The sequence below is a fragment of the Hemiscyllium ocellatum genome, chromosome 19 (genome assembly GCF_020745735.1).
Source record: "Hemiscyllium ocellatum isolate sHemOce1 chromosome 19, sHemOce1.pat.X.cur, whole genome shotgun sequence".
In the NCBI taxonomy this organism is placed as follows: Eukaryota; Metazoa; Chordata; class Chondrichthyes; order Orectolobiformes; family Hemiscylliidae; genus Hemiscyllium; species Hemiscyllium ocellatum.
Genome location: NC_083419.1, coordinates 40,430,598 through 40,447,531, shown reverse-complemented (window position 1 = coordinate 40,447,531; position 16,934 = coordinate 40,430,598). Strand labels below are relative to the sequence as shown.

General features: G+C 41.1%; 1 protein-coding gene across 1 annotated transcript in view; it reads left to right on the top strand.

Moving 5' to 3' along the window:
- Window positions 1–16,934, top strand: part of slc13a4 (solute carrier family 13 member 4) — a gene marked incomplete at its 5' end in the record, with an annotated part of 108,050 nt that overhangs the window by 60,495 nt on the left and 30,621 nt on the right. Inside the window, 3 exons of the mRNA XM_060840070.1 lie at window positions 8,451–8,656; window positions 9,491–9,539; window positions 15,106–15,160. Of these exons, the coding sequence (XP_060696053.1) occupies window positions 8,451–8,656; window positions 9,491–9,539; window positions 15,106–15,160 (310 nt within the window). The remainder of the gene's footprint in view (window positions 1–8,450; window positions 8,657–9,490; window positions 9,540–15,105; window positions 15,161–16,934) is intronic.

The window sequence follows — 16,934 nt, the reverse complement described above, 5'->3', positions numbered from 1 at the left end:
GAGATGGCGACAGAGGGGGAAAGCAGAGAGAGAGGGAGAACAGAGAGGGGGAACAGAGAGAGGGATAGAGAGGGGAAAACAGAGAGAGAAAGGAACAGAGAGGGGGGGAACAGAGGGAGAGAGAGTGGGACAGAGAGGGGAAAACAGAGAGAGAGGGACAGAGAAGTGGAACAGAGAGAGAGAGAGAGGGACAGAGAGGGGAGAACAGAGAGAGAGAGAGGGACAGAGAGGGGAAAACAGAGAGGGGGGACAGAGAGGGGGAACAGAGAGAGAGATGGACAGAGAGGGGAAAACAGAGAGAGAGAGACAGGGAGGGGGAACAGAGAGAGAGAGAGAGGACGGACAGAGGGGGGAACAGAGAGGGGGAAACATAGTGAGAGAAAGGGGGAAACAGAGAGAGGGGGAACAGTGAGAGAGAGGACAGAGAGAAGGACAGAGAGGGGGAAACAGAGTGAGAGAGACGGGGGAAAACAGAGAGAGAAAGGAACAAAGAGGGTGGGGGAGCAGGGGGAGAGAGAGAGTGGGACAGAGAGGGAGAAAACAGAGAGGGGGAACAGAGACAGAGAGGGGGAAACAGACACAGAGAGGGGGAGACAGAGAGGGACAGAGAGGGGGAGACAGAGGGGAAAACAGACAGAGAGGGACAGACAGGGGAAAACAGAGAGAGAGAGACAAAGAGAGAGAGAGGGACAGAGAGGGGGATAATAGAGGGGGGGACAGAGAGAGGGAAACAGAGAGAAAGAGAGACAGAGAAGGGGAAAACAGAGAGAGAGAGGGACAGAGAGGGGGAAAACAGAGAGAGGGTCAGATTTATTGTCCTACACAGTGCACAGCAGAGAGAGGGAGGCTGAGAGAGAAACACACAGAAAGAGAGAGAGAGGAAGAGACAGAGAGCGCGGGGAGGGGGAGCAAATAGACACACACACACACACACACACAAGGAAAAGCAGACAGAGAGGTAAAAGCAGTGAACATAGTGGGAGAGGGTAGAATGCAGACAGTGAGAGAGGGAAAAGTGGGGAGGGAACAGAGAAGGGAGGGAAAAGCTGAGAGAGAGAGAGAAGGGGACAAACATAGGGAGAGGGAGTGTAGAGATAGAGAGAGAAAGGGAGAGAGGGGTAGCAGACAAAGGGGGAGGGGGCAAATTAAAGAGAGAGAGAAAGAGAGAGGGGGATCACAAAGAGAGACAGGAAAGCAGAGATAGGGAGATGGGAAAGCAGAGAGAGGGGGTGAAGGCAGAAAGAGAGGGAAAGCAGAGAGAGAGATACATGGACGGGAAAATGGAGAGGAGGAATTGAGAGAGATAGAGGGAAAGTAGAGATAGGGAAGGGAAAGCAGACAGAGGGACAGAGAAAGAGAGGGGAAAGTTGAGATAGGAAAGCAGAGAGAGAGAAAGAGGGCAAAACAGAGAGAGCGAGAAAAGTAGAGAGAGGAGCAAATGCATGTAGAGAGAGGAGGGAAATCAGGGGAGAGAGAGAGAGGGTCAAGTAGTGAGTGAGAGAAAGAGAGACAGACAGTAGAAGGAAGTGGGGACAAGTCAGCGAAGGAGTTGGGAAAGCAGAGAGAGAGAGAGAGGGAGGACAGCAGAGAAGGAGGGAAAAAAGTAGAGAGACAGAGAGGGGAAAGCCCAGAGAGAGAGAGAAAAGCAGAGCGAGATAGAGAGGGCAGACGGTGTGAGAGAGAGAGAGGAAAACAGAGAGAGAGATAGAGAGGGGAAAACAGGAAGATAGAGAGTGGAAAGCAGAGAAACAGAGAGAGAGAGACAGACAGTGAAAAGAGAGAGAGATAGAGAAGGAAAAGCAGACAGAGAGCACGAAAACAGAGAGAGAAATAGAAAGGGAAAAGCAGGAAGATAGAGAGGGCAAGGCAGAGAGAAAAGAGGGGAAAGCAGAGGGAGATAGAGAGGGAAAGCAGAGAGAGAGATAGAAAGGGGAAAGCAGATAGAGAGGGGAAAGCAGAGAGAGATAGACAGGGAAAAGCAGAGAAACAGAGAGAGAGAGAGGCAGACAGTGAAAAGAGAGAGAGATAGAGAGGGAAAAGCAGACAGAGAGAGCAGAAAACAGAGAGAAATAGAAAGGGGAAAGTAGGAAGATAGAGAGGGCAAGGCAGAGAGCAATAGAGAGGGGAAAACAGGGAGAGAAAGAGAAATGGCGAGGCAAAATCAGAGAAAGAGAGAGAGAGGGGGGAAAGCAGAGAGAGAGAGGGGGGAAAGCAGAGAGAGAGCGAGGGGGAAAGCAGGAAGAGATAGAGAGGGGAAAGCAGAGAGAGAGATAGAGAGGGGAAAACAGGGAGAGATAGAGAGGGGAAAGCAGAGAGAGAGAGAGATGGAGAGGCGAAAGCAGAGAGAGAGAGAGAGATAGAGAGGGGAAAGCAGAGAGAGAGGAGGGAAAGCAGAGAGAGAGGAGGGAAAGCAGAGAGATAGAGAGGGGAAAGCAAAGAGAGAGAGAGAGGGGGGGAAGCAGGAAGAGATAGAGAAGGGAAAGCAGGGAGAGAGAGAGGGGAAAGCAGGGAGAGAGAGAGAGGGGAAAGCAGGGAGAGAGATAGAGAGGGGAAAGCAGGGAGAGATAGAGAGGGGAAAGCAGGGAGAGATAGAGAGGGGAAAAACAGGGAGAGATAGAGAGGGGAAAGCAGAGAGAGAGAGGGGGGAAAGCAGAGAGAGAGAGAGGGGAAAGCAGAGAGAGAGAGGGAAAAGCAGGGAGAGAGAGGGGAAAGCTGGGAGAGAAAGAGAGAGATAGAGAGGGGATAGCAGAGAGAGAGAGATAGAGAGGGGAAAGCAGGGAGAGGGAGAGAGGGGGGGAAAGCAGGGAGAGAGATAGAGAGGGAGAGATAGAGAGGGGAAAGCAGAGGGAGAGATAGAGAGGGGAAAGCAGGGAGAGAGATAGAGAGGGGAAAGCAGGGAGAGAGATAGAGAGGAGAATGCAGTGAGAAAGATAGAGAGGAGAAAGCAGAGAGAGAGATAGAGAGGAGAAAGCAGAGAGAGAGGAGAAAGCAGAGAGAGAGATAGAGAGGGGAAAGCAGGGAGAGACAGAGAGGAGAAAGCAGAGAGAGATAGCGAGGGGATAGTAGAGAGAGATATAGTGAGGGAATAGCAGAGAGAGAGATAGAGAGGGGAAAAAAAAGAGAAAACCGAAGTATTCACCCAGCTGAGTGAGATCAAATAGTTCATAGGGATAGCAGTTCCAGTACAGACCTGCAATGACCTCAATTATTGGGTAATGTGGAAGGTTCATCATGAAGCCAATGTGGGAGCTCAGGAAGCGGCTTTAGCATTATAAAACAGTTTCCAACTCACATGTGAAGGAGTAATGTCATCTAGCTAGCATCTTTATATGCTATCAGGCTAATAGCTGGTCAGACAAGCCAGTGCAATCTTTTGCGTCCCCCCAAAAAATTTATCGATAGGCTGAGCAACGTTTAATTTGTGATCCTGACATGTGAGAAAATCAGTAGAAGCCTTTTTAATTAATTCATATTATCAAGCAGAATATTGCTGACAGGTATCTTGGAAGGATAGATTAATTGTGAAGAATAAGATGTTGTTAGACTTTGTTTAATACTAGAACAGATGATCTAATTCACTGCACAGGCAAAAAAAAAATTCATGGCTCAAAAGTGCATCAATACTGCAAAGAAACATCAGAGACTTTTCCAACATGGTCCGAATGGTGCAGTAATTCCCCTAAAAGCTTGTCAAATGCCAAAAAAAAAGTGGGTGTCAGTGTCAACAGCCATATTAGGTTTTGCAAGACGTGGATCCAAACATAATCACAAGTGCACTGAATGTCCATTAGGGAAACTGAGTGCTGAACTGTGACTAGCTGGGAGCTTAAAGAAATATAGTAAATTAACAACACCCTCATGCCTCTAAAACAACGAAATGGTTCTGCAAAAGGAAAATGTCAAAAGATATTGAAATCACGCAACCAGATGTAAGTTCAAGAAGAAAAACATACAAATATAAGGTGAAGACAACATTCATAGATGAGGTTAAAGAGAGTCAAAACCAATTCTGACTACCAACTTGATGGTGCAATGGTTTGAAGCAGAATTTAAATTTGACACAGGAATAGCTGTTCCATAGTAGCAGAGAGCCTGCCTTGTTTGAAATCTCTGACAGCCAGACCAGCAAATGTAAAACTCCAAAGTCCAGGAGGCACAGATCTTCAGATGTGTGGGCAAAACACCACAAAACCTATCCATTGAGGGCAAAATGTCACTGAAGTACTGAAGGATTGGATACCTAATTGTTAAGCAGAATTGTGAGTTGGTCACTGAAGGAGACTGCTGCAAATGTGTTGCTGGTCAAAGCACAGCAGGTTAGGCAGCATCTCAGGAATAGAGAATTCGACGTTTCGAGCACAAGCCCTTCATCAGGAAGGAGACTGAATATAATACTTCACAATGAAGACAGCAGAGAATTTTGTCAGTAATTTCCAAAGACGTTTAGGCAAGTTGAAGTAGTAGCATATATTACTCTGTAAGAATGATACTAAACCCATCTGGTTGTATACACCCTTTGATGAGAAAAGTTCTTTGATGAGAAAAGTTAAATTTCAGTTAAACAGCATGATTGAAAACAAGGTTACATTGCTAGTAACAGAACCAACACAACTGCGCTCAGGCCTAGTAACTGCTCACAATGCTCAAAATAGCAAACTTAGATTGTATGTGGATCTCACTCAGTTAAACAAAGGAGTTCAAAGAGAAATCCATCTGACTCCATCTGTTGACAATAATTTGGCAAAATTGCCAACAAGAAGTTTTTCAAAGTATTGGATGCTAACAGTGGATTCTGACAGATACTCTTAGACCATGAGTCAAAATTAATAAGTGCACTTATTACACTGTCAGGCAGGATTGCTTCAATTGTCGAACATGTGGGATCTTTGCTGCACCAAACATCTTCTCAACAGCTTTATTTAGAATCCTGGAAGGGAAACATTTTCCATACGGATGATATCATAACGCATGCTAAAATGCAGAAGGAACATGACCAGCAGATCAGGGATGTACTAAAGACATTACAGATTATAGGCCTTACACTAGGTTAGAAAGTGCAATTCTTTCTAAAAATAATAACATTTCTAGATGACAGAATCTAAGAGCAAGGCTTTATGGAGAGGAGGCGCTGACCGAGTGGTATTACCACTGGATTGTTAATCCAGAGACCCAAGTAATGTTCCTGGGGTCCAGGTTCAAATCCCAACATGGCAGATGGTGGAATTAAACGTCTAAAGATGACCATGAATCTGTTGTTGATTCCTTGGAAAAACCCAACTGGTTTACTAATGTCCTTTATGGAGGGAAGTTGCCATCCTTACCTAGTCTGCCTTACATGTGACTCCAGTGGTGCAGCAATGTCATTGACTCTTAAATGCCCTTTGGCCAATTAGGGATGGGCAAGCAGGAGGCTGGGAGAATACAGCAAGCCAGGCAGTATCAGGAGGTGGAGAAGTTGATATTTTGGGTGTAATCCTTCTTCAAGACCTAAAGAAGGGTGTCAAACAAAATGTTGATGACTTCATCTCCTGATGCTGCCTGGCTTGCTGTGTTCTTCCAGCCTCCTGCTTGCCTATCTTGGATTCCAGTGTCTGCAATTTTCTTTGTCTCTCCTTAGGGATGAGTAACAATGCCCTCATCCTGTGAATGAATAAATAAAAAATGGTGGATCCAAGGAAGATAAGAGCTATTATCAGTGATTTACCAGCACGAAAGTGCATGAATGATTTATTGCATTTTTTAGAATTGGAAGTTTATCCCCAACATAGCAAGTCTTACACAACCTGTAAGAAAACTTTTGAAGAAAGGCCAGCAATGCTATTGTTATCAGGAACAGAATGCAAGTTTTGAAAACACTGAAGAGTAATTACTTTCTGTTGAAGCTCTAATACATTATATGGCTGCATTATTCCACAAGACTTGAAACAGTCCTTAATCAGGTGCAGACTGACAAAACAAATGTAAAGTGCTTTGATGGAGACTGAACAAAGGTATGTAACCATAGAGAAGGGAGTCTTAGCAGCTACATGAGGATGTGAAAGATTTGCAAACTACTTCACAAAACTGAAATTTCATGGAACATAAGCCTTTGGTAATATTACTGGGATTCAAACAAATCTCAGAGGTCGCTGATTGTAAATAAAAGCTTAGCCTTTTGCTGATGAGATGTGAGTATGCCATATTCCAAAGTCTATCTTCCAGACAAGGTACAGGTAATAATTGATACACTCAGGGATGGCTCTAGAATTTTGAACAATGTACAGGATTACATGTTGTCATGCCATACGCAACCAAAACCCACAGAGTCAATAATTTCATCAAGATTTCTGGAAAGACCACAAGAAAGGTTAGCAATGGAATATCTGATTTTAAGAGAAAGCACTTTTAGTCCTAATCAACTGTTATTCAAGACTGATTGAAGTAACAAGACTTCATTTACCACAGCACCCCACTGATTGGATCAGTAAAAAAGCATTTTGTGATATGCAGTTTTCCTGGAGAGTTCCCTGTACAATGGACCTCAATTCAGAGCACGGATTTCGGAAAGTTCAGTTTTGAGGCAGGCATTACTTATGTGACAGGTTATTTACTCTCCCCTTAATTAAACTGAGAGGCAGAGGGTCTGGTCAAGACCACGAGGTCACTAAAGCATACAAATGCAGACTCTGAATTGGCTTAATCAGTTACAAAGCAACACCATTGAATAATGGATTTTTCTGATAGAACCGTTAAGAGGAAGGAGGTTAAAATGAATAGGCCTGTTTTAGAATACAGGCCAAACATAGTCTCTCAAGACCATGATAAAGTCAAACATGAAGAGAAATGGTACAGCAAAAAGCAACAGGAATGGGACAACTCGTGACATGGAGCAAAATCTGTCAACCTTAAAGCTAGAGCAGAAGGTCTTAATTGGGGATAGGAAATCAGAAGCCATAGTCAGAAAAACAGATTAACCAAAACGTATATTGTCAGAATTCCTGAAAGGATATTTAAGAGGACCAGGAAAGTTTTTATCATAGTTGAGCTGAGAGGTAAGAACAAACATGATCATCATTGAATGTAGGCAGCCATCCCTGTACTACATCCAATGTGCATGGTGTCACACCACCATTTCAGACATGGTACAGCACCATCACTAAAATGTTGAACTGAAATAATTCAGATTAGAGTATCCTTTGGGATCCAGACTTTGAGGTGTTGTGACTTGGGAGGTTGGGATTTGTAGTTGATGATAATAGTGAAGATGGTAATACTGATGATGCCAATGATAATGTACTGCGTAAGCAAGTAAAAATAAATGACTGGACTAAGGTCGACCAAGTAGATAGAAATTCAGGGTGGGAGTAGGATGTGGGGGTTTGCAGTATAATAGGAGAAAGTGAGGACTGCAGATGCTGGAGATCAGCGCTGAAAAATGTGTTGCTGGAAAAGCGCAGCAGGTCAGGCAGCATCCAAGGAGCAGGAGAATCGATGTTTTGGGCATAAGCCCTTCTTCAGGATTCCTTGATTCTCCTGCTCCTTGGATGCTGCCTGACCTGCTGTGCGTTTGCAGTATAATGACAGTCATGTAAATCATGAAGATGGAACTGGTGACAGAGCTCTGATACAATAAGAGAGAAGATAGCAGACTATAATAAGCATGTGGAGAGAGAGAGTTCTCAGACATTATACTAGTGAGCTGTGTTTGATTACCTGCAACATACAGATGTAAAGAAAGGAATGTTACAGTACATCTGGAGTGGGAAAGCCTTACTTAGAGATGGAATCAAACCGTCTCAGGGACAGGGTGTAGGTATCCATAACCTCTCAATATATAATTCACTGCTTCAGTTCAAGGCAAAGCAATATTGACATAGAGACAGGACAAAATCAAAACCACTGATACATCAATGTTTAATTATAAGTCTGATGACTTGAAAATACAGAGTTAGAATGAAAATATACGTCCAAAAAACATGCTTATGCATTATAAGCCTTTCAAAATGTCTAAGGGAAAAGTTAATCATTCCTGGAATTATTTAATTACACAGGGAGCTAAGTACTCCTTTGAAATTTGAAACAGCATGGCTCCTCGTCTGTTAGCTCTCTCCTGGATCAAAGTGGCGTAATTGTGACATTTCTGAATTCCTGGTTTCTGTCAAGGCTGGTTTATAAGATCTGTCCACCTCAAGCATACTAATGACTGTGTTCTTCCAATCTGGGACAGAGTTCTAATCCCTCCAAGCTGACTAAGTGTGATCTCCTTAATCATAAGTCCACAATAGGTGTGGCGCCATTAGTCTATTGGCTACTGTGACTTAATGCTTGGATGCCAGTCTGAGGCAGTTTGTTAAAAAACAATTCCTTTAGCAAAGTCATAACATCAACTTTAAATCACTAGTTTCTTTCCCCTCTTATTTGGTGAGTTCTATGTTTACTTATAAGGTATTTACTTCCTCTGTTATTCACAGGTTGGTGCTTGGTTTCATGTGCTGTACTGTGTTCTTGTCCATGTGGCTCAGTAACACCTCTACCACTGCTATGGTGATGCCAATTGCAGAAGCTGTGCTGCAGCAGCTCATCAATACCAGCCTGGAATCTGATGCGGAATTAACTGTAATCACGGACACTGACAGCATAGAAGATGCCTACACTAGTTCTGGCTCCCATAAATATGGTGTGTATTAATTATCTACTACGAGCTTTGTTGATCAAAACTCACATTGATAACATATGTTCAATGAATGTTCTGTCCCCCAACCAAATCCTGTTTCCTTCTATCTTTTCTCCTTATTTTTTGGTGGACAGCATTAAATTATTTACATGGTACATAATCATTGGAAACACACAAATACTTTAACCATCTAGCAGGCTGCCCTAGTTACAAGCTAATTGTTACTATTAATGGGGCCATAACTATCACATTGAGGTCAATTTGGGCAAGTTAAGTTCAACCCCATTTTCCCCCTTCCTTTCTTGAGAGCATTTGGGATAGAGCTGAAAGAGAACTTCCCGTGCAATCATTCTTCATAGATCATTGATCATTGATCATGTCGTTGAGTATCTCCGAGTTTTTTGACTTTGGCCGAATCAAGATAACATCTATCAACTTAGATGTTTGTTACCAGGGGTGAGTGGATTGTGATCAGAAGGGGATACATCGGCTGACTTGCTTCCTTTCCTTTCAGGTGCGTTGATGTAATTGGCAGCAGCTCAGCTGTAATCTCAGATTATATAAATATGGATCAGGAATCAAACTTGATCTGTTTCCATGTCCTCTTATGCACAGTACCTTTAACTCAAAGCTGTTGAATCATTTTTGTCAAAGAAAATTGCTTTTATTTTCTGGCATTCCTCTTTTTTGTTTCATTTTAAAAATATTATCCCCGACACTACCGCCTAACTGCGGTAGTGCTTATTTGTTTTCCCCAGCACCCATGTTGTTTGTGTGCAGGTGAGAAAATTGCTTTATTATGTGAATGTTTCATCAACTGTCTCTTATTGCTTCCAGAAGACGAGAATGAGAAAAAGCAGCTGGAACTAATCTATCTTAAAGAAAAGTAAGTTTCGTTATTTGCATGAATTCCAAAAAATGTAGAACAGACTCCAGGAATGGGGCTAAAGACGTGAGCTGGCTTGGAACAGCTTCCCTTGATCTTTTCCATTTATTTATTCAATTTATTTGATTATTAATTTAAATTAAGTTATTAAAGATCAATAATTGGCAGTACTGATGCAGTCATTTTTGGAGAAAATAAAATTAATTCTAGAATCTGTGAGTATTCAATATAAATCCAATAATAAGTGGTGCTGCTCACTTCCCAGTATAAAATAACAGGTTAACTCTTGAGGATGTTTCTGAAGACAGAAGCAACAACATAGACTTGGTTTGTAGATAGAATGTACATAGTATAATGTCAATAAGGAATTGCTTTGAAAAGTCCTCAGACGAGCCACCTCTGTAAGACATCTCAACAGTAAACCAGTGATAAATCTTATCACAAAGGAACAGTCTTCTGAGTAGTACTCTTTATTTGCATTCTCATTTAGATCCTCCCCAAAGAAAAAGATTCTCCAAAAGAAAAAGAATCACACTTTTGTCAATAATTGAAAACCTTCAGGTGTCTTCACGATAGCAGGTGTCACTGGCCATTTAGCAAAGACACACTAGAGTTTATGCATTTTGGAAAAACACACTGGTGTAACTGGAATTATAAGTGATATTCCTGAGATGGAAATGGTGAGAGGGATAAATTTTGGTTTGGTGTCATAGGGATATACAGCACGGAAATAGACCCATTGGTCTAACTTGTCCATGCCAACCAGATATCCTAAATAAATCTTGTCCCATTTGCCAGTGTTTGGCCCATATACCCCTGAACCCTTGCTATTCATATACCATCCAGATGCCTTTTAAATGTTGTAACTGTACCATGCTCCACCATTTCATTTGGTGGATCTCAGGGTCAACATTTTCATATGGAGGGTGGTTGTGGAAGAAAATTTGACAAAATTGCGCACACACAATTGTGTCAGGGAATAAGATCTTGTCAAATTTTCTTCCATAATCAACCTCCGCATGAAAAAGTTGCCCCTTAGATCACTTTAAATCTTTCCCCTCTCAACTTAAACCTATGCCCTCTAGTTCTGGACTCCCCCACCTCAGGGAAAAGACCTTGTTTATTTATCCTATCATGATTTTATAAACCTCTATAAGGTCACCCCTCAGCCTCTGACGCTCCAGGGAATACAGCCTCAGTCTATTCAGCCTCTCCCTATAATTTAAACCCTCCAACCTTTGCAACATCCTTGTAAATCTTTTCTGAACCCTTTCAAGTTTTACAATATCCTTCCTACAGCAGGGACACCAGAATTGCATGCAGCATTCCAATAGTGGCCTAACCAATGTCCTGTACAGCTGCAACATGACCTCCCAACTCCAAACTCAATGCACTGACCAATAAAGGAAAACACACCAAATGCCTACTTCACTATCCTATCTACCCAAGACTCCATTTTCAAGGAACTATGAACCTGTACTGCAAGTTCCCGGGACTTTACCTTTAAGTGTAAAAGTCCTGCCCTGATTTGCCTTTCCAAAATGCAGTACCTCACATTTATCTAAATTAAACTCCATCTGCCATTCCTCGGTCCATTGACCCATCTGATCAAGATCTTGATCTACTCTGAGGTAACCTTCTTTGCTGTCCACTAAACCTCCAATTTTCGTGTCATCTGCAAACTTACTAACAATACCTCCTAATTTCATATCCAAATCATTTATATAAATGACAAAAAGCAGGAGACCCAGTACTGATCCTTATGGCACACCAGTGTTCACAGGCCTCCAGAGCAACCCTCCACCGCCACACTCTGTCTTCTACCTTTGAGCCAATTTTGTATCCAAATGGGAATATAGAGATAAAATGGAGTATATAAGGATGAGGAATGATATAATAGAACACAGGCACATACATGGGCTATACCAAATGTACATGTAAGAAATAAACATATTATATGGAATATGCTTTTCTTTCTTAGAATTGCTTCATTGGCTAATACTCAGTGCAGAGTACCCTTGTTCCATTACCTTTTGACTGAATACAATCCCCACTGATGTGACTAAGGAATTTAGGTATTTTGAAAGTGTCATTTGTTTGAAGCATATGCAGTGAGTTTGCTATGTAAACTGGTGACAGATACCATTGGTGTGACATTGATGTAGCATGGTATCATACAGCAAGATGTCCTTGCTTCATCACCGTGACAGCATGACAGCTGCCTAACCTTATGTCTGTACTGAAGGGCAAGGCAAGACAGAAGGAATTTGAGTTTCTAAGTTCTGAATGAGATAGCAAAGCATGAAAAGACAACCAATGGCAAGGCAGTGGATATCCAAGTGGCCGTAAAACAAGGGAGCATCAAGAGTGCAAGTAACAACCCGTGAGATATGCTCTGGTCCAATCTGTGACTTCGATGTCTTTTACTGCACACAAAGTAGCCTGCCAGCAGGATTACAATGAAAGGTACTGATGCAATCCAAAGTTTAGTATCGAAGTAGAGAGCTGTGTTCTATGTGAGCCAGAGTTATGTCGGGGAGATGTGGTGAGGCTAGTGCATGTCCGATGCCAACCTTCACAGATGTGGGGAGTGTTGGGAGCTGTGATAGTGTGATGCAAGCATAATTTGAGCTGTTGGAGACCGCTGCTTATTCTGGCGGCCTAGAGGAGCAATTGGTAATTTGGAGCTACCAGTGACCCATTCTGACTTTCATGTCAGGAATTGTCTTTGACATGTGGGAGAACAGGAAACTGCATATAAATGAGGTGCGATGCAGATACTTGCATATAGAACTATCTAAAATGCTTATAATCAATACATTTTGCATATGATGTACAATCATGTAGACAAACAATTTTACAAGGCTTCCTAAATAGAAAATGCCATGAGCCAGCTCATAGTCGCTTTTTTTTGAGGGAAGTAAAGAAATGCATGCCGGTGGCGAAGAAGTATATTGGACTTCATAGCAACAGGATTCAAGTACAGGAGCAGAGCTGTCTTTCTGAAGTTGTACAGGGCCTTGGTGAGACAAAACCTAGAATATTGTGTGCAGTTTTGATCTCCTTATCTGAGGAAGGATGTTTTGGCTATGGAGGGAGTCCAAAACCAAGGGATGTAGTCTAAGAATGTGGGAAAGGCTATTTAGGACTGAAATGAGGGGAAATTTTAACCCCTAAAGTGTGGTGAGCCTGTGGAATTCTCTGCCACTGAAAGTGATTAATGCCAAAATATTGAATGTTTTTAATAAGGTGTTAAAAATAGTTCCTAGGTCTGAAGAGAGCAGAGGGTATGGGGGAAAAGCAGGAAAGGGTACTGAGTTGAATGATCAGCCATGATCCTATTGAATAGTGGAGCAGCCTCAAAAGGGCTGAATGGCATAACCCTTCTTCTATTTTCTATGTTTCCAAATGTTAGGAGACTGGGAAGAATTACTGTTGTTCTTGGAATAATGTTATGTAATCTTTCACATCCATTGTGAATGTGTAGATGGAATATTAATTTAACATTTCATTGAGAAGAAATTCTCCAGCAGAACAACACTTGAATGTAATAATTGATTGTGCGTTCAAATCCTGGAGAGGGTCTGGAACCTTCAGCAGACTGATTCCAAAGACAGGGTATATCTGAATGAGAATGGCTCTTGAAAAGATATGTAATGAAGCTCAAATTTCCCAACAGGTGTAGATAGATTCTTGCTGTTACACAGGTAGATATAAATAATAATATGATTACCGTGGTGATCCTTTCTATGTGTGTGCACATTACATTCAAGCAAATCTACACTTTATATTTCTTAGGATTCAATTGTTTAATGAGAGAGAGCGAGCCCTCAACTGGAGTTATACCACACTCATTGTCAATATGGCACTGTTTCCTAGAGTATGTTATCACATATTAGATATTATTGGTAAGAAGAAAGGGTGTTTACAATCTCTAAACAATGGACAATGGTGCAATTAACTAATATATCCATATCTCAAATATCAGCATTGATGAAATGGGATAAATATTTAAAGACCTATTCTCTAATTGAGAATGTTGCACTGAACAGTCATCAGATATTTACTTGGTTTTACACCTGTAAAAATGAATATATGGATGTTAATCTTGACTCAGTGGTAGAACTTGCACTTCTTAGTCAGCATGACATAGATACAAGCCCTACTTATGTAGGTACAAGCCTACTCTAAAGTTGAGACTCCAGAACAAGTTATAGGGAATGCTGTACTGTAATATTTTTCAGGCCATATCTTTAATTGAGATCACATGTCTTGGGTGAAGATAGAAGTTACAAAGGCACTACTTGAAGATAAGCAGTTAAGTTCTCCCAGTGCCCAAGACAATAATTATCTCTCAACCAGTATCTTAAAGCAAATTGTATGATCATTTAGTTTAGTTATTTGTGATTGACCTCACTGAAAAATTTATATTGTAAAGGCTGAGAATGCTGTCTGTCACAACTATTCTTGAGCAAACATAAGACATTTTTGTTTTAGAAACCAGGATACTGGTTGCATTGAATGGAATCAAAGAAAATAGATTAGTATTTGATAATAGAGACAATTTGAATCTTCATTCCAGTCAATCTCCCAACAACTTGGTCAACCAGAAAGTAGGAATGTGGTTTGGGATCACAGATAATGAATTGGCATTGTGAATGGTGATCAATTCGAGCTTTTTATACAGTTTTGAAATGTCTCCCTGCTGCAAATGTGATGTCAGCCTTGGTGCAGGCTTACTAAAGTCATCTTAGAACACTATGCTCACACAGCATTCAAATGAACCTGGTATAAATCTTGAAGTTGCAGTGTTTGAGGATTTTTTTGGAATGCTGAAAAGGAGGAAAGCATTCATTCAGTTTAAATCCTTTCATTAAATCTGCAAATGCTAATCTCATGAATTGTGAAACTTAGTTGAACTCACCACCAAATCCCAAATTATTCTGGGGCATTCATATCTACGCAGACATGGAACAAAGATCATAGTTCAGTCTTGGTACCAAAATACTGTTTACCTTGACTAGTATTAGTTTGAAATGAAGATCTGAAAGCAAGAGATGTAGGGTTGACACAGTCACAAGAAATATGATTCACATCAGCATCCCTCAGCTGGGAGTTGAATCGTGTCTACATGTCCTCCTCCTGTTCATACATTCATGTTATCCTTGAAATTAATATGTATCAGCTCTGTGTGCTACACACCCTGTCCAATCTAAACAAGTGCCCTCGGCATATATTCTGTCTGGCTAATCCAATTTTCTCAAGCAAATCAGTTCTGAAACAGGCAAAGTAATTTCTTCTGTTCAGTCATGCTCAGTTGGAAAATGTGCAATGTCTTGGAAGAATTATTGACTAAATCACCTGTAACTCAAAGTAATTCTTTATTTGTAGTTATGATCAGCAATATAGAGCTGAATGAAATCTCCAATGTCTCATTCATCAGAAGTTATGTATCATGATTAGATGTTCTTTTGAGCTGGATATTGAGTGTCCTTCAGACCACATGAATCTGAAGAAAACAGAAATGCTTTGCTGGAATTACTTAAGCTTTATTTTAATTTCCTAGTGCAGCAAAGAAGAACCAACTTGACCAGAAAATGCTGACTGAACCACAGGGGCAGGTTTGTAACATTATCAAACTTATAGCATTATCACTGATCTTGTTTGGTTGCTGACTGGATTTTGTTTCTTCCTGTTTTATGGCCCTGCTGTTTTTTGCAAAAGTCTGATAATGATGTTTTATGGCTGCTTCATTACATGTGATAGTGGAACTGGATTAGCAGATAATTACCATTGTGTGTTCCCAGTGCTATGGCTCCCGTTTAAACATTTATGTGGCCAGCAGGGGCTTGACATTTTGTACCTTGTCCTATTTTAAAGGGTAATGCGAATCAAATATATGGCAACTGCATAGTTATACACACACATGAAATCTTGTTAAAGGTTTTCTTATATAAACTGTCATGATCTGAACTGATATTGCTACCAGGAGACAGTAAGGTCTGCAGATGCTGGAGATCAGAGTTGAAAGTGTGTTGCTGGAAAAGCACAGCAAGTCAGGCAGCGTCCAAGGAGCAGGAAAATTGATGTTTAGGGCTGGACCCCTTCATCAGGAATCAGGAGCCCTTCATCGCCATTCCTGATGAAGGACTCCAGCCTGAAATGTCGATTTTCCTGCTCCTCGGTTGCTGCCTGACCTGATGTTGCTACTCTCTCTCATTCCTGATGAAGGGCTTATGCTCGAAACGTCGAATTCCCTATTCCTGAGATGCTGCCTAACCTGCTGTGCTTTAACCAGCAACACATTTTCAGCTGATGTTGCTACCAGACAAGTCAGATCAACCTGGCATGATAGATCATATTTTGATTTATTTTGGTTTTAATGAAGTGACCTATCACCGAAACATAGTTAAAAACCACACAATACCAGGCTATCTTCCAACAGACTTATTTTGAAGTATCAGTAGCTACCTAATCAAGGAGTAATGCTCTGAAACCTTGTACTTCCAAATAAACCAGATGTACTATAACCTGGTGTTGTGTAATTTTTAATTTTGTCCGCTCCACTCCAATACCAGCACTTCCACATCATGGCTACCACTTAAACGTAAGTATCCAATGCTGCAAGTTTTGCTTTGACAATAAAACAGAAGTTTATTAACAAAAGAAAGTAAGATAAAATAGAATATACTAAATCAGCAACTTATAATGCAAATTTAAAGACTTTTGAACACATTGTAAATATATGATCCTGTTAAAACCAAACACTCCTTCATAAACTAAAAACAAACAAAGTAGTTTTTGTGTAGTCCCCAAAACACACCCCTAATAGAGTATCACTGTACAATACTCACACCACAGTCTCCATATCAAAGACCCCAATAGATTTAAGTCTTTTCAAATTCATGTTTTAAAAATGCCCCTAAGTGGTTTACAAAATTTGTAAAGCCAGGCCTTAAAAACGATATTAAAATAAATCACCATAGTTTTATAAGTATTTACAAGTTTATTGGCTTCAGACATTCACAGGTTACTAACTCAAAACCAGAAATCCAACCTAAATAATATAAAACATGTGCATATACATCTACAGTTTCCGTCACAAAACTCTTCTATGCAACAAATATAATTCATATATCAAGAATTTTCACCACCTTATTCCCATGAGAGAAATCACATTAATTTATTAATGTATCCATGCATTATTTTTGAACTGTAACCCTTAGCTAAGCAGCTGCCCAAAATTGGCCTGATCCACTCTAAATATGCAAGTCAGGTTCTGATGATATCGCTGGAGCCCAAACACCTCTTGTAGCTTGAGACTTGGTCAAAAGAGGAGTAGTGCCTTTCCTATTGGCCAAGCCTGTCGGCTCCTTCAGACAGGACATGAAAGCA